Source organism: Cnephaeus nilssonii (assembly GCF_951640355.1).
Source record: "Cnephaeus nilssonii genome assembly, chromosome: 12".
NCBI lineage: Eukaryota > Metazoa > Chordata > Mammalia > Chiroptera > Vespertilionidae > Cnephaeus > Cnephaeus nilssonii.
Genome location: NC_137083.1, coordinates 46,751,984 through 46,772,723, shown reverse-complemented (window position 1 = coordinate 46,772,723; position 20,740 = coordinate 46,751,984). Strand labels below are relative to the sequence as shown.

Below are 20,740 nucleotides of genomic sequence, written 5' to 3'. Positions count from 1 at the left end.
GCGGACTGCCCTGAGACCCACGGTGCCCTAGCCTCAGCCCCTGAATTTGTCTGACTCCGCAGGTGGAAAGAAGCTTAGCGTGGCCCGCGAGGCCAGAGTTGGGCACTTTGGTGCCCAGGTGGGACCAAGGTGGGAGAGAGCGGCACTCTCTGCTCAGCCCAGCGGACGCGGCCCCTTGGGCCCCTGGACGGTTCCGAGTGGGGCGGTGCCGGACGAGCTTCCAGCCTCCAGGGCGTCACCGCTCAGCGGGAATCTGTCCCCGGAGACACTCAGGGTGGGTTGGCTGAAATGCTGGGTGACCCTCCAGCTAGGAAGAAACCCCACGTGCGGATCACTTCTGCCTGCACGTGCGCAGAGCCGGGTCGCACTCGGGCAGACTCCCGCGGCGCAGAGCCCGAGGGGAAGGGGCCGTGGGGGTCGGTTAGTGGAGGAGGAAGACTCGGTCACCATCATCCAGGAACGCCGTGATTGCGTTCTTCAAGGCCACAACAATAACTAGCAGAGGTAAACGAGTAGGAAGGAACCTGGGTAAAAGTGAGAGCAGGGCGTGACTTCCGACGAAGAGGCGGTGCACCCCCTTCGCTTCCGGCCGCGGTCGCCCGCGCCTGCGCACTACGTGCTGGCCGTCCGCAGGGAAAATGTACCAACCGCGGGCGGGGGAAGGAGCGAGCTGTTGCTCCCGGAAGTAGCCCCTTGCGCGTCCCGGAAGTCTAAGTCTCCTTAGGCTCTGCCGGGCCCTTCCGGTGGCCTCTGCGGCCGCCCAGGTGGTGGGCGAGGGTGGCGGGTCCTCACTGCTGGCCGCGGGAGCTGCGCCCGGCCTCACAGCTTCAGCAGCCTGGTCTTTGCGGGCGGCTGGCCAAATTCCGAACCCCTGGCCTTAGGTAAGCCGAGGTTAGGGAGTTGTGGTCCCCCCTCAACGAAGTGGACGCTGAGGCGGGCGGAGGGGCGGAGGCAGCTTGCTCCCCTCCTAGGCCGGCCTGGGCCTCTCCTGCCCGGTGCCTAAAACACGCCAGGTGAGGCCAGAATGGACTGCACAGCGGCCCGTGTCCGTCATTCACGCCGTTGTGTACGTTTACTCAGTCCTTAACAAACAAGCCTGTGAGGTGGGTGGTGGTGTCCCTGTTGTAGTCGAGGAAACCAGAGGACGCTGGCGCACGGCCACAGCTGGTGGGTATAGCAGGGATAAACCCGCCTAGACCGGCCCTGCACTGCACACTCTCAGTCCGTTATGGAAAGAAAGCAGCCTCGCAGAGGAGAGCAAAGGAGCCTACTCTCTGCTGGTGTGTAGTTTAAAACGGATCTTGTTTTATGTCCCTTTTGCATAATGTGAAATCTAATGATGCATGCCTGTTATCTTAGCCATCTTTCTTAGGATTTGCATGTGTGACAAAACCCAAAAACATAAAAGGGCTTGCTCTACTCTCCCACACGTTCCTCCCATCCTTCTCTTCACCACCTGTCCAGGTGGGTGGGTGGAGGATGAGAAGCTAAGAACTTGAGGGCCCAGTAAGTGCTTTGAAACCCCCTAGGGTCTGGGGGACACCTGCCTCTCCCCCAGCGCAGGATCTGAGAGAAGAGGTGGCAGTGGGACTGGGCAGAGTGAAAACTCAGAGAAAGGTCTAGCATATTTACCAAAGGAGGGCTGAGGTCTGCACAGGCCCTGGAGCGCAGCAAGCACAAGAGAAATGGGAAAGCGGCCCCTTTCCTTCTGGCCGTGCACTGGGAAAAGGCCTGGTTAGGGTGATCAGAAGATTCTCAACCCATGGAGCCAGAACATGCATAGGAAAGTGCCGCGGCCCTACCGCCACCACCAATCCCAGGCTCAGCCAGCAGGTTGCTGCCTCTAGGAGTCCCTGGCTTCTTGGAAATCTAGGCTCCTGTGCATAAACTGCTTCAGTTCCTTCTCCAACACACACTGAAGGACTTAACAGCCAACACAGCCATCCTTCCTTTTGCTCTATCAGAAGTATATTCTTTCCCGCCTCCAGGGATAGACCCGCCCACTACTGGTGCTGTGGATCCCTTCCCTGGGGAAGCTGCGCCTTTGTTCTCTGTCTCCTGAATGTCCATCTTACCCCTCTTCCCACTGCATGTTTCTCTACTTTAAGCATGTCAAACTCAAAGGCTAACCTGGGCCAAACAAGGTTTAAGTTTACGTGGGCCGCAAAAAAAAAGCTTCAATTTTCATAGAAACGTAGCTTTATTTCGATAGAGACATGCTGAATACAAAGAGCTGAAATAAATGAGTAACCGTTAACATTAAATAATAGAACATTTTAATAAAGATTAATATTTTTTCTTGAACATTAACTTATCAGACACTGAATAACTGCACAAATTAATAAACGTAATGCAAATAAACCTATTTTTATTGTTCTCCAAAAGCAAAATATTTCCTGTTGTGCACACCAAACAAGTCAGTCCAAGACTAATGACGTGGCAATGGGCTGCTAAAATATTCACTGCTAGTATTAGTGGAGAGAAATGGTGCGCCTGCGTGTAAGGTGCGTAAGGGAAATGAATGCAACACGATTATAGTAATCGGTCATTGGTGAACATTGTAGTTCATTATTAATTGTAGTTCATTATTAATAACTAGAGGCCTAGTGCACGAATTCGTGCACAGGTGGGGTCCCTTGGCCTGGCCGGCGATTGGGCCGATGGGGGCCGTCTCGCTCAGTCCCTATATGGCCTGCTGACTGGGGAGGGACCGTGGGAGGTTGGCCAGTCGGGGAGGGACCATGGGAGGGCTCCAGGGCATGTCTGGCCCATCTTGCCCAGTCCCAATCGGCCGGACCCCAGCAGCAAGCTAACCTACCGGTTGGAGTGTCTGCTCCCTGGTCGTCAGTGCACATCATAGTGATTGATTGAGTGGTCGACCAAATGGTCAAGTGGTCGGTCGGACACTTAGCATATTAGGCTTTTATATATATCTATAGATATAGATATATAGATATAGATATATAGATATAGATTATGTATAACAGGATATTGTAAAAATTAAGTTACGAAATTTTTATTAAAAAGTTTCTTACATACCGTTATATTGGCTGGGCTGCAAAAATATTCATTGTGGACCGCAAGTTTGACATGCTTGCTCTACTTAGAGACACAGCCAAGTCTTTGCCCTCCCATCCCAAGGCGTAATCCTCCCTTCCCACCACTCCTGGCATTGCAAGTACCTGCCTCTTCCACTTCCTGCACAACCCTGGGCTCCACCTTCTTCATCCATTGACCTTTGACCCTATCTGCCTTTCTGGAAAACCTCCTGGCTTCCCTAACATCAAAACTGCATGTTTTTTCCTGTCTTCCTCCTTTGCCTGTCAGTCATCTTTGAAGTCTGCTCATTCTCCACCCTCCCCACAGTGTCGGCATTGCCTGGGCAACCACTCTCCACGCTCTCCCTCTGGCATTTTCCCTCAGCTTCTAAGGAGACTTTTACATGGATCCATATGTTTGGCTTAGACCTGTCTCGTGACCCATGTATCTGTCACATCTGTTCCTGAAGATTTGTTACAGAAGAACCTTAAAATCAGTATCTCTAAAACTGAAGTATATTAATCATAAGGGAATCACTTTGTATCTCTTCCTTGTTCTTCATCTCGGCTCCAGTATAATATGCCTCCTGAATAGCTCTTCAAACTGTCTCCTCCTCTCCAGTCCCTCTGCCATTACCTGCTCCAGCCCTTCTTACTCCTTCCCAGTGCCAAGCCTGCCAGTGTGGCCCGCTGCAGTGCCCTTTCGACTGCTGCCTGGTGTGCAGCCCGAGAGTCTCCATGTTGTAGTTGTCCTCAAATGTGCGTTTGTCATCTGTTGTGAGAAATGTCACAGTAACTTCTTATTAATAAAATGCTGGATATTTTACATTCATTGAGTTTCAGCGTTGGCTCTTTACAGTGTCAGCCTCGCTATCATCTGATGTGCTTCAGTGGAAGAGAAGGGTGATTGCGTGGCAGTGACTGCACAAGATCCTGGATCTACCCAGGAGATAAGGATCCTGAAGCAGCAGCCTAAAGTATGCGACTCCTTACAAGACAGAATCTGAATTCCACTATCATAGACTAGATTTACCTCAAGGTCAGCCCGAAGCCCGGCCTCCACAGCACCTCCCACCACTTGCCTTGCTTCAGTGCCATGAGCCCATTTCCAGGGTGTCTTCTTGTCATGAGCTCCGAGTGCCAGTCAGGAAGTTACTCTCCTGTATTCGAATCTTTAGGGTACAGTGCTGACTCAGTAGACACAGTGGAACCTTGGCTCTCGCACCTAATTGGTTCTGGAAGGCTGTTAGAGAAGCGATTTTTTCCCCATTATAAATAATGGAAATTGAATTAATCCGTTCCAGACCCCCAAAATGATTCCCTGTTTTAACCTTTCTTATATACAGTACATGCCTAATGTATTGTTTAATCTGTAAATAAACACTTCTTAAATTTATTGAACTACTCCCTACTAGCTTTAAATGAATTTTTCATATATCACTGCCTCTGAAATGCTATCACCAGCTAACTGCTTTTCATTTAGCCAATCAACAAGTTTTTCTGCCTTTTCACTTGTCTGTGATTATTGTTTTGTGAGCACTTCCACACCCTTAGCAACATTAGCACTTTTAACCTTTTGCACTCGGATGTCGAGTGTGACTCGACACGGTTAGCATCGGTAGCAGCTCGAGAAAAAAGCAAGCGAGTGCAAAGGGTTAAAAATATTTTTTTAAATTTATTTCAGAGAGAGGGAGCGAGAAGCATCAATGATGAGAGAGTATCATCCATTAACTCCCTCCTGCACACCCCCTACTGGGGATCGAGCCTGTAACCCGGGCATGTGCCCTGACCTCCTGGTTTATGGGTCTGTGCTTAATCACTGAGCCACACCGGGCCAGGCACAACATTAGTACAACATGGCCTCTCTCTGTTTTAAAAATTGTGCTAATCCTCGATTTCACCAGCAACAAAAGCATTCTCTACTTCGTTGCCTAAGAGATGCTTTTTGTCATGCTCACGTATCAGTATAAAAGGGTTGTCCGGTCAAAAACACATTTTGATTGACAACTAAAACATTTTGTTCTATGAACAACTTGGTTGAGAACCAAATTGTTTGAGATGGGAGACATTCGAGAAACAAGGTTTGATTGTATTTGATGAATTTTTGTAATTTATCTGTAGAATACAGATAAATTGAGGGGACAAGGCTAATGGAGGAACAAAATGGGATTGGTGTGACCCAGGCTGTAGCCCTAACACACAGGATCTTTCCTTTTCTCTACCATCATCAGTGAGGGCAGGGAACATGCAGGCCTGGTTTCAGTATCCGGTTCTGTGTTCCCAGTAGTGAGGAAGCCTGCAGATTGCTTCTGGAGGCCCAGTGCCAGCTCTAGTCTTCCGCTCTGCCACTGACCATCACGTTACCACTCTGGGTTTCTGTTTCTTCAATCATAAAATAAGAACTGAGGTAAGTCCCCTCCGGTTCTGACATCCTAGAGCACTTTTTCTGGGACCAGGATAGTATCTTGCATCTCATTCGCACCTTTATTCAGCCCCTCCACAGTGTCAACTTCCAGGGGGATTCAGACATGTGATGTGGTAGTGACTTGAGTTCTTGCATGATGGGCATGAGGTCATTGCCTCTTACTCCTTCTGAGCCTCTTCCAGCTGGAAGGAGCCTCTCAGTATGGCATTGCCCACACTCCTCCCTGGGCAGAGTCTCACATGAGCCTCTTCAGTGGGCTTGTCACCTGCAGAGGCAATCCTGCCATCCCTGGTGATCCCTAATGGTTAATGTCACTCAGAGTTAGAATGTACTGTTTTTTTTTTTTTTTTTAAATACATTTTATTGATTTTTTACAGAGAGGAAGAGAGAGGGATAGAGAGTTAGAAACATCGATGATAGAGAGACATCGATCAGCTGCCTCTTGCACAACCCCCACTGGGGATGTGCCCGCAACCAAGGTACATGCCCCTGACCAGAATTGAACCTGGGACCCTTCAGTCCGCAGGCCGACGCTCTATCCACTGAGCCAAACCGGTTTGGGCAGAATGTACTGGTTTTAAATCTTGTTTAGCCAGCATTTCATTCTGCTCTGAAGAGAGGAAGACTATTTCCTTCCTGAAGTTTGTGGTGGGATTCTTAAACCATCTTTCTCTGAATCTTCTCTCTCCTGAGGAAACACATCCTACCTCAGTAGGCCCTTTCATCTCTCCACATATTTCTCTTCTGACTTCTTCATGTCTCTTTCCTTTTGAAAGCTCTGGATTTGACCTAATCTCCAGGAAAATGAGTGAGGGGTAAGGAGTTAAGGATTATGCCTAGGTTTGGGGTCTGAGCATTTGGGTGAACAGATGTCTGAGTTGGCTGTAGAAAGAGGTGAGCCAGAGAGAGGCTGGACAGTAGCTGGTGTATAATGCAGTCCCAGTTAGGGAGAAGGTATAGAATGAGAGAAAGTAATCTCTCAGGAAACATCATTAAGGGATAGACAGAGGGAAAAGGACCAGACAGAGATTGAAGAGGAGGTGCAGATGAGGAAAACCAAGAAAATGTGTCCCAGGACTATGAGGAAACAGTCTTCCAAATGGAGACCATGGGCAGGTGCTTCAGTTGTTACAGAAAACTCCATTGGGGTCACTGGGGGCCTTGGCAAGAGTAGTGACTAGGAACAGTGGGGGCCAGAGACAGAGATGAGAAGGTTTGAAGAGGAATGGAAGGTGACAAACTATAACCATCCCTTCAAGAGTGCCTTTGACAGAGAAAGGAGAATGAGAGGACACTAGGGGGCCAGAGCCACTGTCATTAGGAGCTACCCCATCCTGTGTTCTCTACTGGAGGCTGACTTTTAGAGAAGGAATGTCAAAGGCTCTGAGCCAGGCCTCTGGCCTAGGAAGTCTCAGGCTGCATCACTCCTGAATGAGCTACGTTACCTATGCGGCATGCAGGTACAACCAAGTGCTCAGGATGCAGAGGCTGGTAGGCTCTGCGCCTACAGTGTCTGGTGCCTGCATCTCTTACAGGGAAACCCGCCTGACTCCTTGGCAGGGTCAGTCTCCTCCCTGAGGTCTTCCAGCCTTGCGCCTGCCTCTTCGTACTTATACCGCTGCTCTGATTCTACCTTTTGTGAGTGAGTCTTATTCAGGTCTGCCCCTACATAGGCATGTAGTGGCCTTGCCTGCTGTATATTGTGTCCACCACACAGGAGAATTGCCAAGTGCACCCTAGATTCTCAATAAACATTGAGAGAAAAAAAGAAACACCAGTTAGTATGGCAAAGAAGATGGACACAGAAGCCACTAACGTGCAGAGGGCTGTGGAGATTTGAGCTGAGAGCTGCTCCACTGGGTCTGGGGAGTGAATGGCAGCCTTCTCCAAGGAGGTTGAGGTCTTGAGAGTTTTGTCATGGGGTTGATTTCATATTATCTCTCTACATCTTTTGTCCTCTGCTGTCTTCTCTCCCCTCAGGGCCTCACCTTCCCCCCCTGAGTATTCTCCAAAGTTGAGTAGGGCAGCTGAGAGCCATTCACTTCATCTTGCTTTGCAGACTGGGCCCATCTTCTTGTTTCCCCAAGTTCCCAAGCATGTTGGAAGTGGAAAAAATTAAAAAGCCCCCCAGGAGACATGCACCCTCAGGATCTGTCTTCCCCATGACCACTCCTGAATGAGCTATGTTACCCCAGAGTCCAGCTGCCACAATGACTTCCCCTGGCTCCGAGTTCAACACCAGAGCTACCAACACCTCTTGTGGACTGGCTGGGGTACCAGGGGGGACCTGCCAGATACTGGGGTCAAAACCTCAGCCCTGGTCTGTCCCCTGGAGTAGACATAGAGAAGAAGGCCAGCAGTGGCTGCAGAAAGATCAGACCCTCTGGCTCCCAAAAGGGGAGTGAGAGGAATCTTCCCCTGCGAAGGAAGAGACCCCGCTCCCTCCCCAGTGGCTCTTCCGTCCCCTCACCTGACCAAGTTTCCCTGGAGGAGCAGGAGGAAGGCACCTTGGGCCAATGCATCCGCAGCAGGAAGGGAAGAGCCTGCACACTGGGGAAGCCTGGTTTTCACTCAACTAGTGCAAAGAGCCAGGCCAGCCTGGGGCAGAATAGGCCAAAGGGAGACTGTGAACTCTGTGTTGTGAAATCTGGGCTTGGGCAGGAGCCCTCTGTGCAGCCTGAGGAGGTGTCCAAACAGAAGGCACGGGAATGGAGAGAGGTGGGGCAACTGGCAGGAAAGAAGTCAAAAGCCCCATGGCTCAGCTCTCGCCCGGCCCCGTCTACCCCAGTGCTGGTCCAGGCAACCAGTCTGGATAGGTCAGAGGTGGGCCAGCCTAGTGAGAATGAGGAGGTGAGGCAAGCTGACATCCTCATAGCCTGTCTGGACAGAGAGGTACGATGCTTCAAGAAGTGGAAGAAGAGGCATTTGCTTCCTAGCGGGGCGGTCATCCATCTGCTCCAGGAGGCGATGGGCTAGCAGGTGCTTCGGGAGATGCAGTGTGCTGAGGGCAGCCGCATCCATCTGACCTTGTCCTTGGCAGCTCAAGGAAGTGCAGGAAGTGGTCCTAGAGGACTATGTGGCCATCACTGCCCACTGGGGGGGAGGGGGGGGACGGAGGGCGGAGTGAGGGTGATACAGTCCTGTAGCTGTCAGGTGATGTCAGGAAGTCCGAGGAAGCAAGCAGTGCTCTGGGTCCGAGGCCTGCCCCTGGAGAGCACTGTGGAGGACAGGCAGTGGGAACTACGGGAGCAGCTCACCCTGGAGCAGGCAGTGGCAATGGAGGGCTACACCCACATTCCTTGCTTTGCTCACTGCCTCAACTCTCTGGTGAGAAATTTTCTGTGTCACCATCATAGTGTCTAGATCATCTTGGGCACAGCCAGGGCCGTCTGCAACCATTTCCAAGGCTCTGCAGAGGCCCGGCGGCTCCTCACGCAGCTGCAGCAGCAGTGTGGCCTCCCAACCCGTCAGTCCTTTTGGGAGCTCTCAGACCACTGGGTCTCGGCCTACCACCTGATGGAGTCGCTGGTGGAGCACAAGCGGCCACTGTGAGCGTATGAGAAGCACCAGCTAGGGAAGGCCAGGATGACCCTTTCAGCCATGTTTTGGAGCCTGACGGACAATCTGGTCAGGCTTCTGCGGCCCTTCTAGATGCTGGTCCAGGAGGCGAGCAATCTGCAGGCTTTAAGTCAGGTGCTGCCGATACTGCGCTACTTGCACATCTTCCTGGAGCAGGATCAGAGGCACTTTGAGGAGCAAAGTGGTGGGGAGATGGGTGCAGCCATCCGGTTGCCCAGGGCTTGGCCCTGCAGCTCTACAGACTGTCAGCTCATTGAGCTCTTCCACCATAAGGAGTTCATGCTGGCGACTCTACTGGACCCCCGCTTCAAGGGCCAGATTGAGGCCATCCTGCCCGTGGGGGCCGACATTGACCACTGGAAGCAAGTTCTCGTGTACAAGGTGAAGGAGGTTATGGTGTCTGAATACTCCTTGTCTCCCCCACCCTTCCTGCAGAGCCCCAAGGTGATATGGACACCACCTGAAGTGGCAGAGTAGCCAAGGGCCCCAGGGCTGAGGGGAAGGGCCAGATGGAGCCTGTGTGGAGAAGCAGTAGATCTGGGTCTTTGCTGCTGGGCCAGAGGGGAAGACCTTGCTGGAGCAGCTGGAAAGTGTAGGGCTGCTACCATCTCAGAGAAACAGAGCTTCGCTCTCCGCTGAGAACCACCTGGCCACAGTCATTGTCAAGAAGTACCTGCGTGAGAACAAGACAGTTGGCGCCCAGGAGGACCCCTTGGCTTACTGGGAGAGAGGCAGGAAGTCTGGCCAGCCCTGGCAAAACTGGCCACTGTCTATCTGTCCTGTCCTGCTACCAGCACCTTTTCTGGAAGTATCTTTGCCTCCCTGGATAGTCCCACCATCATAGAGTAACTCCCCTCTCCTAGTGAAACAGTTGAGCATCTCCTCTTCTTGAAGACCAACCTGGAGAATTTCCCCAACTGTGCATCCTCTCCTCTTATCTTCCCCAGTGGGGACCTGGCCAAGGGGGACTAGACCAGGGATGCCCTCAATATCTGCCTGGAGAAAGTTTGCCGTAGATGAAAGGAGAGAGCAGAATGTTGCATCTAGGCTATCAGACAAGGGCAGCCAGAATCTTAAACCTATTTGAGAAGAATGGGGACAGTTTCTGAATTCTTGACAGATTGCCTTTTTTATATTTTTGGTCTAGGAGGTGGGGTTTTCTACCTTCCAGCTTCATGCATAGGGAAGGTTTACTCTGTTATGAGTTGTGCTATACAGTTTTATAAGCATTAATGCTCTTTTGAAATATTGGTAGTTATTAAGGGCCCAACATGCAGCTTGTCTATGTATGTCAAGGTATACTTGCCCTTAAGAGTTCTGCTTTTTCTCTTTTTTAAATCCTCACCTGAGGCTATTTTTCCATTGATTTTTAGAGAGAGTGGAAGGGAGAGGGAGAGACAGAGAAACATCGATGTGAGAGAGACACATCGATTGGTTGCCTCCCATACATGCCCTGACCAGGGCCAGGGATTGAACCTGCAACAGGTACATACCCTTGACCAGACTCTAACCTGGGACCCTTCAGTCCCCAAGCTGATGCTTTACCTATTGAGCTGAACTGGCTAAGGCAAGGTCTGTTTTTCTCTTGAGACAGGGACAAGGGTTGTGGGGTGCTGGCATATATACTCAGTGGGATATATATTCAGCCACGTGGGTGAGCTATGAAAGCTCTTTTTGAAACTGCTTTCATTGTAGAAAGAAATAAACCCTGAGATAGAGTAGCCCTTTTAAGAGGGAGCTGTATGCACGCATGCATGTGCACATCAGTCTTCTTGGGGTCTGTACTTTTTCCTGTTGTCAGACCCCATAGTGGCCGGAGAACTCTGATTAATAGGACTGTCCAGCTGTTGAAGAAGAGTAAATTGAGGACAGCTGAGACACTCATTCTTTAGACTGTTTGTACCTATAGTTTGTTTTTACACTGCTGGAAACCTGGGGTTTCTTCTTTTTTATAGTGATGGCTGTCTCAGAAAGAGCTTCCATGCTCACCCAGGCTCTAGGTGGCTAAGTATATATTTCACCTGCAGCGCCTACACCTCCCCTTGTTCCTAGTCACTTTTAGAGGGCAAATCCCTATCTGGAAGCCAGAAAGGCTGTGTATCAGACCAACTAGTAATGGACCGCCTAGAGCAGCGATCGCCAACCGGTGGTCTGCGGACCACTGGTGGTCCATGAGGTCCGAAAGGTTGGTGACCGCTGGCCTAGAGTTCCAGTAGGGCAGAGTACGGGACCTGAGCGGGTAGGGTCCAGGAACTGGTGGCTTCAGGTGGGAGAGGAAGGAGGTGGGGAGGAAGATAGTTGGAGCAGGCCTGTCACACCCCACAAGACCCAAATCTGGATCTCCTGAGGTGCTGGACCACTAGGAGAGGTGGCTCTGAGGGAAAGTAGGTAGAGGCAGGGGAGGTACTCAAGGCCTAACTTGCACTTTGGCTGTGGGGGTAAACCTGGAGGCCTGCCCCCAGCCTCCCCCAGAGGGGTTGTCAGTCTTGTGTCACTAAGACTGATTCACTTTAGGGCATTTGTAAGTTGCTGAGTATGAGGAATCAGGAAAAATTAACCATAATTCTTTCACTCAACCTCTGTTAATACATTGGCATACTTTATTTTAAGATCATACCCCCTGGACTAGTTAGTATGCTCTATTTTCATTTTAATAGTACATTAACTATATCTTCATATATAAAGCTTTGTAGAGATCATATTTAATGGTTGGAGTAGCATGATTTGAATTAAAGTCTGGCCTCCAGATGGTTTAGGTCATGACTCCTCTCCCCCATCTCTTAGGAGGGGATGTCACAGGCTTCCCAAGGTGAGGCTTGTCTGAGCGAGGGTGAGTGGGCTGGGATTGTGGCTGTACTCCTCACCATGCTGACTCTAAATCAAGTGCATTTGGGTAGTGAGATCAGGGCATGGGCCCTGGACCTCTAGGTGCCTCCTGCCTGCCTCCCTTAAATGTACGTGTGGCTCAGACTTGAATGAGCACCACAGACTTAAGACCCTGGGTTCCTATTCCTCTTTCCAAATTCTGATTAAGGGGGTGGGGGCAAGAATGTGATGTGCCTTAAAGTTGCCCTAGACAGTTCTCAGGAGAGGTGCTGCCCTGTGCTGTTTGGCATCACTGAACTGGCTCTGGTGTTCTTGGAGAGAAGAGGCTGTGGAATGGAGGAGCAGCAGGGGTGGGGAGCATATGAGGGAGCTGGGAGTGAAAGGAACATGATGAGACAGAGTGTGATGGTCCCAAGCTTGGCCATAGCAGTGGTTCTCAATGGGACATTTTTGTACCCCAGGGGACATTTAGCAATATCTCGAGACATTTTGGTTATCACAGCTTGTGGGTAGAAACAGGAATGCTGCTAAACCCCCTGCAGTGCACAAGACAGTCTCCCCGCCCCCCCCCAACCCTTAGCGGCCCTGAATGTCCATAGTGCCAGGATTGAAGAACCCTGCTCTAGACTGGGACCTGGAGGAAATGGGGTGAGGAAGGGTCCCCTGAGGCTGCTCTGGCTGACTCCTGGGCATCATTTTCTGGCCCATTTCCTACATAGGTAAACTGACACTCAGCAAAGGCTGACTGCACAGGCAGATAGGCCTCCCCGAGTACCAATTGTGTCTTAGTCACTTTCTCATCCGTGTAACCAAGTTCTTGGTGCAGACTCACATGTTGGGCCAAGAGCCTATATTGGCTCATTTGCATAACAAGACCAGGAAGACTCCTGTTTTTTAGAGAAATGTTGACAGGTGGGTGTGGGGAGTCATTCTCCCATTGTGCAGGGCCTGCTGCTGGCCTGTGCGTTACAGCAGGTGGGTTTGGACAGATGGGTAGACACAGGCTGTTCTCAGTCCTGCCCAGACCTGTCTGGTTGAAGAGTACAGATTTGTGATAAGATGGGGACTATGAGACGAGCAGAGGTTGTTGCACAGGAGGAACAACATGGTGCTGTTGTGTAACCGCAGGCGAGGGGCTGATACCCATGGCTGCTGGAGGGCATGGGACTTGGAAGGCCTGATTTCCAGCTTCATCATGATCTTTCTGCTTCACTGTTTCGTCTTCTGCAAAAAGCGTTCATCCCAGCTTTAAGGTGGGAAGCAGACACACAGCTCTCTGTCTGTCTCCCTTGCTCTGCTCACTCCCCTTGATCTTTCTCACCCTTCGTAGCCACCATGTTCATCTAAACAATCACCCAGTTCCTCAGGGCATCATGCCCTCACCATCACAGGCCGCTGTGGCTCACTTCGGTCTGAGAATGCCCCTGAGTCCAGTGTGGTGTTTGAAGTGTTGATCATCCTCTCCTTGACAGTTACGATTTCTCCCTCTGGCTGCTCAGCCATATCCTCATTCAGTCTCATAAAGGTTGATGTCCTGACTTCTGCCCTTGACTTCTCCACTGTACACCACATGAATAGTGACCACTTTCACCTTCAAATAATGTGTGTCTGGGGAGGATTGGGGAGGATATGGAAATTCCTGCAGAGAGGCCTACAGCTAATGGAAGAGAGTCTGTGTCCCCAAAAAGCCTGGCCTGCTGTGCCACATGCTCTCACCAGGCACCTGTGTAGGTCATGCCTTCAGCTTAGAGCATCAAATGTCTCCTAAGTCCAATGCCACATGGTCTCCTCAAACAAGGTCTTGCCCCCTAGCCTGTCGCATCTGTGTCCCGAGTGTTTGAGAAAGAAGTCCCTGCATCCAGTCACCTGGCCAGATCCATGCATGTTTTACTATTCTAGACCCTCGTCCCTCTGCATCGCTCCACTGCCCTCAGTGAGGTCCTTATCTCACTAGTGCGTTTATGGCAGGTGTCTAGTGCCCCTTGAGCTCTGGGCCAGAGCAGTTTTAATCAGAGGCACAAGGGACTACCCCACTGCCTGCTGACGAAACCCAGCAGATCCCGTTTGTGTAGAGTGAATCTGACTTCTTAGTAGATGCCTCCAGTCCCTTTTGGAAAGAAATGAGATCAAAATGAGAACTTGCTGGGGAGTTGCAGACCAGAGGAGAGCTAGATAGAGGTGTAGGGACCCCCTTCTCAGAGATGGGACTGGGAGGGTAAGCGCTGTTAGTAGCCTTCCCAGCTACCTGGCAGAGGTAAGGGAGGAGCTCTGAGCCTGGTTTCCTTGGAGAGGGGAAAATATAAAGTGGCCTTGATTATGGGAATGCAGACTTGGGACTGCTAACCCTCTGTGGAGGCCCAGGTTTTGTCAACAGGAGTGAATGGTTCCATAGTTCTTTGCAGGCGTCACTCTGCATGGCCTGGGCCTGACCAAAGTCTGCAGAGTTGGGAAACTGCCATTTGGAGCAGAGGTCCCTTCTTGTTTTCCTCTGCTGAAACCTTGACCCCTCTGTGGGCGGCAGGACCCTCCCCAAGGCCTCCTCCCTCATGCTTGTTCTGCACTGGCACCTGGGCTGCTGCTGTCCCTCAGCCACTGATGACTTGAAATGCCCCTCCCCCGCCTTTCTGGAGCCAACTTTGGTGCCACCCTGCCCCTCCCTCCGGGGTGGTCCCCACCTCTCCAGCCCCTTTGCTTTCTTTGGAAATGACGTCATGTTTGCAGCTGGAACAGTGATTGATGCTGTTCTGTGGACACCAGAGTAAAGAACTAGTTTGGACTGGGTGGTGAGTGTGTTTGGAGAGCAGTGGCGTGGAGTGGAGGAGGTAAAGTGGGGGTCTGGCAGTGTTGCCTCTTATCCCCAGGCTTTCTGTCCCTTTCTTCCTTCTACCTTAGTTTTGTGTCTAGGACTGAAGGCTGGTCCTCTGAGGTTACAAATTGGCCCACAAAATCTAAAAACCATTTTGAATTTACATTTTAAAAAGGTGCATCAGGAACATTTTAAAAATTATCTTTCTTTTAATTCTTTATTGTTGAAAGTATTACATAGGTCCCTCTTTTTCCCCCTATTGACTCCCTCCAGTCTGCCTCCCACCCCGCAAGCCCTCACTGCCCCATTGTGTCCATGGGTCATGCATATACGCATACAAGTTCCTTGGTTGATTACCTCCCACCCACCTACCTTCCCCCACCTTCCCTCCGAGATTCTGCACTCTGACATCAGGAACATTTCTGAGTGAACAAAGCCAGGCCCAGGTGCTCCTGTTTATGTTCGCAAATGCAAGGCTCCCCCAGGGAGGGAGCAAAGGAGACTGGTGATGGTGGTGACCATTATCTATTAAAAAATATATTTAAATGGGTAAAAAGAATCACCTCAAAACTAATAATGAGAGATCATGAGTGGCTATGGGAAAAATAAAATTATGAGATTTTGCTGTCCAGCGCAGATTTGGAAAATGGGGAGAATTGGTAACACTGGGCCTGAATGCCGTCCAGCATGGCTCACAAGCTGAGTCGGGTCTTCTTAGTCAGGTCTGGGTCTGGCCCACTCCCTCGGGGGCCTGTGGTACTCCGGCATCTTGGTCTTGTTGGGTCACCTGGGTTTTTGGCCCTGGTAGCAGAGGGTGGGTGGCACTTGATGCTGTCACCTGCTCCAGGGTCACAGAGGTGTTTAGGAGAGTTCTGCTTACTGCTTAACTATCTTTCCTTAGTGAACAGCCAGCTGACCCCCAGATTGTCAAGGCCTAGACCACCTAGACTGACTTCGACTCATGGAGCCTCAGGGTGAGAAGCCAGGAGAGGCCGAAGGGGTCCGCATCACCTCCCAGATGCTCAAGTCTTGCTCAGGCGAGTTTGCCCTGGAGTCCATCCTGCTGCTGAAGCTACGAGGCTTGGGACTGGTGGACCTCGGCTGCCTGGGAGAGTGCCTGGGTCTCGAGTGGCTGGACCTTTCCGGCAATGCGCTCACCCACCTGGGCCCCCTGGCCTCCTTGCGCCAGTTGGCAGTCCTCAATGTTGCCAACAATCGGCTGACAGGGCTGGAGCCACTGGCTGCCTGCGAGAACCTGCAGAGTCTCAATGTTGCAGGCAACCTGCTGGCCACCCCTAGCCAGCTGCAGTGTCTGGCGGGGCTGCGGGGCCTGGAGTACCTGCGGCTCCGGGACCCTTTGGCCCGGCTCAGCAACCCTCTCTGTGCCAGTCCCTCCTACTGGGCGGTGGTCCGAGAGCTGCTGCCAGGCCTGAAGGTCATCGACAGTGAGCGTGTGACTGGGCGTGGCAGTGAATTTTACCAGCTGTGTCGGGACCTGGACTGCTCCTTGCAGCCCAGCTCCAGCCCAGGCCCCAGCACCACGGAGGCCCAGCCCTGGGTGGAGCCAGGGTACTGGGAGTCCTGGCCACCCCGGAGCAGTTCCATACTGGAGGAGGCCTGCCGGCAGTTCCAGGACACTGTGCAGGAGTGCAGAGACCTGGACCACCAGGCTGCCGACAGCCTGGCCCAGGCCGAGCAGGTACTCAGTCCTGCGGGTACCGCCTCATCCTTTGTCTTCTAAATGTGCCCCATGGCCCTGGACAGCGTGGCACAAGGCCATGGGGTTGGCACAGTGTGACCTAGCTGCCCACATCTCCCCTCCTGCCTCTGCACTTGTCTTTACTGTTTCATCACGCTGGTCACTGTCCCTGCAACCTGGGCTATTCATTTATCCCTGTTTCTAAGAGCAGACCCCCTCCTTCCCACTCCTACCTAAAGAAAATCTCTATGTTCTTCAGGGAAGTACTTCCCCAGTGCTTCAAGCAGGTGTAAGGACCCTCCGTTAGCAGCTGGCATTGTGCGGCTGTCCTGCCACCTGCGCCATCCGCCTGGGGAGGAGGCTGCAGGCCCTTGTCTGCCACTCCTGGCTGCTCAGGCCTTAGACTACTCCCTAAGGTTAAAGGTGGCAAAGGAAGGGATGGAGTGCCCCCCATCCCAGCGGTCCTGGAAATAGATATGAGCAGAGCATAGAGCATGGAAGCTGGCATTACACCTTTCCAGATTTGCCTACCCACGTGACCCTCTGCCCTGCCCCACCAGTCCCGTGTCTCCAGGGAGCCTCCACTGCCCATTCTAAACCCTATTAAATATTTGTTTTAATTCTGTTGCATCAATGCCTGTCATTTCATTTGGGCATGAGTTCCTGAAAGATGATCCCTGCCACCTCTGGTCTCCTGTGGGAAGAGGAGGAGCACACACAAGCCCCTCCCCCATTCTGGGTGTCCGGCTTTCTCCTGTGAGCCCAGCCTCTCCTCACTCACCACCCTACCAGTCAGCTGAGGGGAGAAGAGTGCGCAAAGCAAGGGGAGGAGAGAACACAGCTCTGAGGGCATTTTTATTAATTTGGGGATTATTAGATGATCTTCCCTGGGCACAGGGGAGGGCTGATTCACTTGTTACATTCCACAGCTGTCCAGAAAACAAGATTGAATTCTAAAGGAAAGGAAAACAACATTTGGGTTTGAGGAAGGCTGTTTTGGTCCTGGTCCCAGCTTAAGGAGTTCCTCCCCTCTTCCTCCTGCAGCCCAGCACCAGCACCAGCCTTCTCTTCCACCCAACCCCCACCCAGGGCTGTCCCTGCTCCACAGTCCTCCCACCCTCCTGGCTGCCTACCAGTCAGGGCCTCAGCCGGAGGCAGGATGTTGGAGAAAGGCAAATTGTCCTGGGAAGTAGTATCTGTGGGCTCCTTCGTGGGCCTGCTCAATCCTGCTGCACTGGGCCTCCTGTTGCTCCTTGGGCCCCTGCCAGGGCCAGCATTGCTGTCTGCCTCTGCCCAGTCCACCTTCACAGCCCCTAAGGAATACCCCCTCATCCTCCTTCCCCCTTCCCCATTTCACCTCTCCTTGACTTTCCTTACCTTTCTTCACCCTCTTCTCATCCTCACCCCTCTTCATCCTTCTCATCCCCCCTCACCCCTCTCCACCCCTCCACTCCCTGTCCTTACTCCATCCAGACTTCTGCCTCTCAGCCTCCCCCTCTCAGCCACCTCCCCAACCTCTCTGCTTCTTCCTCTGCCCACTCTTACCTGCCGAGTCTGCATCTCTATGGGGCAGTGGACCATCCGTTCCAGGACTTTAAACTCAGGGTTCAGCTTGATGCAGGCCAGGCATTTCCGCTTCCTCTGGGGAGAGGGGCATGGGGCAAGGAGAAGAAAGGGGTGAGGGAAGGCCTGTGGCCTCATGAGGGTGGAGGCTGGGGGCTGCCTGCAATGGGGTCCTTTCCAGTCCACCCTTGGATTGGAAATTTCAGAAGTCAAACTATCCTGCAGTTTTCAAAACTATGGGACTTCTGGGTATGGAGGCAGGAATCCTGCCCAAGTGACTCTCGCCAGACCCACTCTCCTGTCATCTGTTATATTTATTTGCATTTGCTTGTAAGGTTTTATTTGAAAACAAGGATCTGGCACAGATGTCGGGTATAACCTGGCCCCTCCTTTCACAGATGGTGGGACTGAGGCCTTTAGTTCAGGGTTGCAAAGCCACAGGGTTGGTGCTTGGCAGAGCTGAGTCTCGAAGCGGGATGGTTCCATTCCCAGCCCAGGGATTCCCCAATAGCAGGTTTTGCCCCCAAGATGGTTGATTACAGTCAAGCCCTGTCATGGATCAGACTAGGCTAGGCCATCTCCGCTTGAAGACTCACAGAAGACGGAATTCACCAGGTCTGGGGCCAGACCAACCCACACCATGGGCTCCTGCCAGTGATCTGAAGCTTGGGAGAGGAACTCGGATGAAATTGTCCTCCGTGCCAGTAGCCCACCTCTCCCTCCTGCTTACTCAGGCCCAGGCCACCACAATGTCACAACCACAGGCTCCACAGAGGGCTCACCAACCTAGGGCTTCTTGCTGGATCTCCAACTAAACCCAATTACGTGCACCTGCACCCGAGCAAGTGCCCCGTCACACACGTGTGCACATCTCCACTCACCCCATTGGGCTTGACCTTGCACTCAGTTCTCTTCCAGTCCTTCTTCCCACAGCCTGTCTGCTGGAGCGTAAATTCCAGCCTCACAAAGGTCCCCGCCTGGGTGGGCTACCGACAGACAGACAGACAGACAGACAGACAGAGGAAGGCCAGCAGCCAGTTGAGCAGGCAGAGCAATTCCTGGAATGTGACCCGTCCCTTCTCCCCACAGTGAAACAGCACAACCCAGTTGGGGGCTGGCGTAGTGGCCTTTCTCCAGAGAGCCGGGTGCTCACAGAACCCAAGCACTTTAGCACCTGCTTCCTGGGTCTCTTGGGGTGAGGCCCTAACCCCCTCTCTTCCGGGGTCGTGCTGCTAACCTTGTCCATGGCAATGTCCACACTGGTCTTCTGGAAGGCCCACTGCACACGCGGGTGCTTATGGAATTCCTCCAGGGCCACCTGCAGGCCCTGGTGCTGGGCTGCTGTGAGCTCGGCCCTGCCCAAGCCCACTGTGCCCAGCCACAGGGCCAGCAGGATCAGCAGCTGCCACATGACTTCACCTCAGTCACTCTGGTCCTGCAAAGGGTATGTTCTCAGCTCTTCATACCAGCCAGGGGAGCCACCAACCCCCTGGCGCTGCCCTGGGGGTCGGGGAGGGGGGCATGCCTAGCAGAGCTTTGGGCAAAGGTAGAGGGACAGGACAGGATGTGGCCCTTTGCCTAGATTCCCCTGGTATTCCCCTGCCCTGCCTTCCACTGTTCCCTGGATCCAGCTCAGCCTGGGTTTGGCCCTGTCCTGGGTAGATGCTGAGTAGGCTTTTGTCCTAGGCCAACAGCCAGGGAAAAACTCTTGTTGCCCCTCCTTCCCTCCCTCCCTCCCTTCCTCCCTCCCTTCTTTCCCCCTTCCTCCCCCCCTTTTCTGTCCAGTTCGCTGTCCCCACTGCCCTAGTTGCCCCTAGAGCCCCTCTCAGCTTCCCCTCCCCACCCTGGGTCTACTGGTTCCCAGGTCCCAGCCTCTGGCCCTCCCCCCCCCCCCCCCCTCGCCCAGTATAACTGCGGGGAGAAGAGGGCCCAGAAAGGAGGCTGAATATTTCTGGAAAGATGTAAACACTTGGAGGGCCAAAACAGGGTGGGACCCAGGAGGATGCTCACCCCTCCCTGCACTGGGGCTGTCTGCTGCCATGGGCCCTGCCCCTAAACCAGAGAAGGGGGTCTTGCCTGGGCCCCACCCTTGCCTTTCTTCAGGCAGACCCTCCCTTGTCTTTTTTCTGGTCCTTCCACATCACCCTCTCTCAGCCTCAGGGTGTTGCCTTAAAGCAAGGGCTCTCAGACAAGTTGACAAGCTCGGCCCTTGGAGCGATTCCCTCTTCCTGCCCCCCTCCTCTCCAGCCCCTCTCTCGCATCCCTCATTCATCCAGCTGCCCCCAGCCCGCTCTCCCTCCTTACCTCCTTTTTGGTGCTTTGTGGAGTCTATTCTAACTTCCCGCGGCGACTTGGGGCTGTCAGCCTTTTCCCGGTCCCCTTGCCCCGCCTCTCACCCTCCCTCCTTCTCCTCCTTCTCCTCCCTCTCCTCCCTCCCTCCCTCTCCTCCCACTCCCACCTTCCCACTCCCACCTACGGGGCTTCCTCCAGTCCCCAGCGCCGCCGAGGCTCCGCCCACCCCGTTAGGACTGGCCTCCGGGGCAGTACCCCCTCCTGAGCCTCTCCTTCCGTCCCACCCTTCCGCTGCCCTTCGGTCCTGTGATCCTGACCCTGGCCGCTCACCCAGCGGGGCGGGGGAGCAGGGTGTCCAGGGAGCCTGGGACGAAGTGAGGTGAGGCCCAGGAGCCCAAGCTCTAGCAGGTCTTGGCACGGAGGACTTTTCTCCTTCTCCTCAGGATGTGGGACTGCTCTGCCCCCCGCCCGGCCTCCAGGTAGGGCTGCCCTTTTCTTAGGCCCCTTTGAGT

General features: G+C 52.9%; 2 protein-coding genes across 7 annotated transcripts; one reads left to right on the top strand and one right to left on the bottom strand.

The window, feature by feature from the left end:
* The first annotated feature begins 739 nt into the window (after nt 1-739).
* LRRC61 (leucine rich repeat containing 61) lies at nt 740-17,191 on the top strand. Of its 6 annotated transcripts, none has more exons than XM_079785530.1 (3): nt 740-881; nt 3,898-4,015; nt 15,576-17,191. In XM_079785530.1, the coding sequence occupies exon 3, from the start codon at nt 15,636-15,638 to the stop codon at nt 16,413-16,415; it is 780 nt and encodes a 259-aa protein (XP_079641656.1). In that variant the 5' UTR covers nt 740-881; nt 3,898-4,015; nt 15,576-15,635; the 3' UTR covers nt 16,416-17,191. The 6 variants fall into 6 exon arrangements, with proteins under 6 accessions (XP_079641656.1, XP_079641653.1, XP_079641657.1 ...); XM_079785527.1 differs by having other exon boundaries at nt 740-1,280; XM_079785531.1 differs by lacking the exon at nt 3,898-4,015 and having other exon boundaries at nt 740-1,013.
* Nucleotides 17,192-17,215: 24 nt separating this feature from the next.
* On the bottom strand, nt 17,216-20,350 carry RARRES2 (retinoic acid receptor responder 2). Its single transcript, XM_079785533.1, is given in 7 exon segments — nt 17,216-17,326; nt 17,507-17,543; nt 17,545-17,634; nt 17,919-18,014; nt 18,818-18,922; nt 19,174-19,371; nt 20,241-20,350. Coding segments are annotated over 6 exon segments (546 nt in total). The 5' UTR covers nt 19,348-19,371; nt 20,241-20,350; the 3' UTR covers nt 17,216-17,282.
* Between the last annotated feature and the right edge of the window lie 390 nt (nt 20,351-20,740).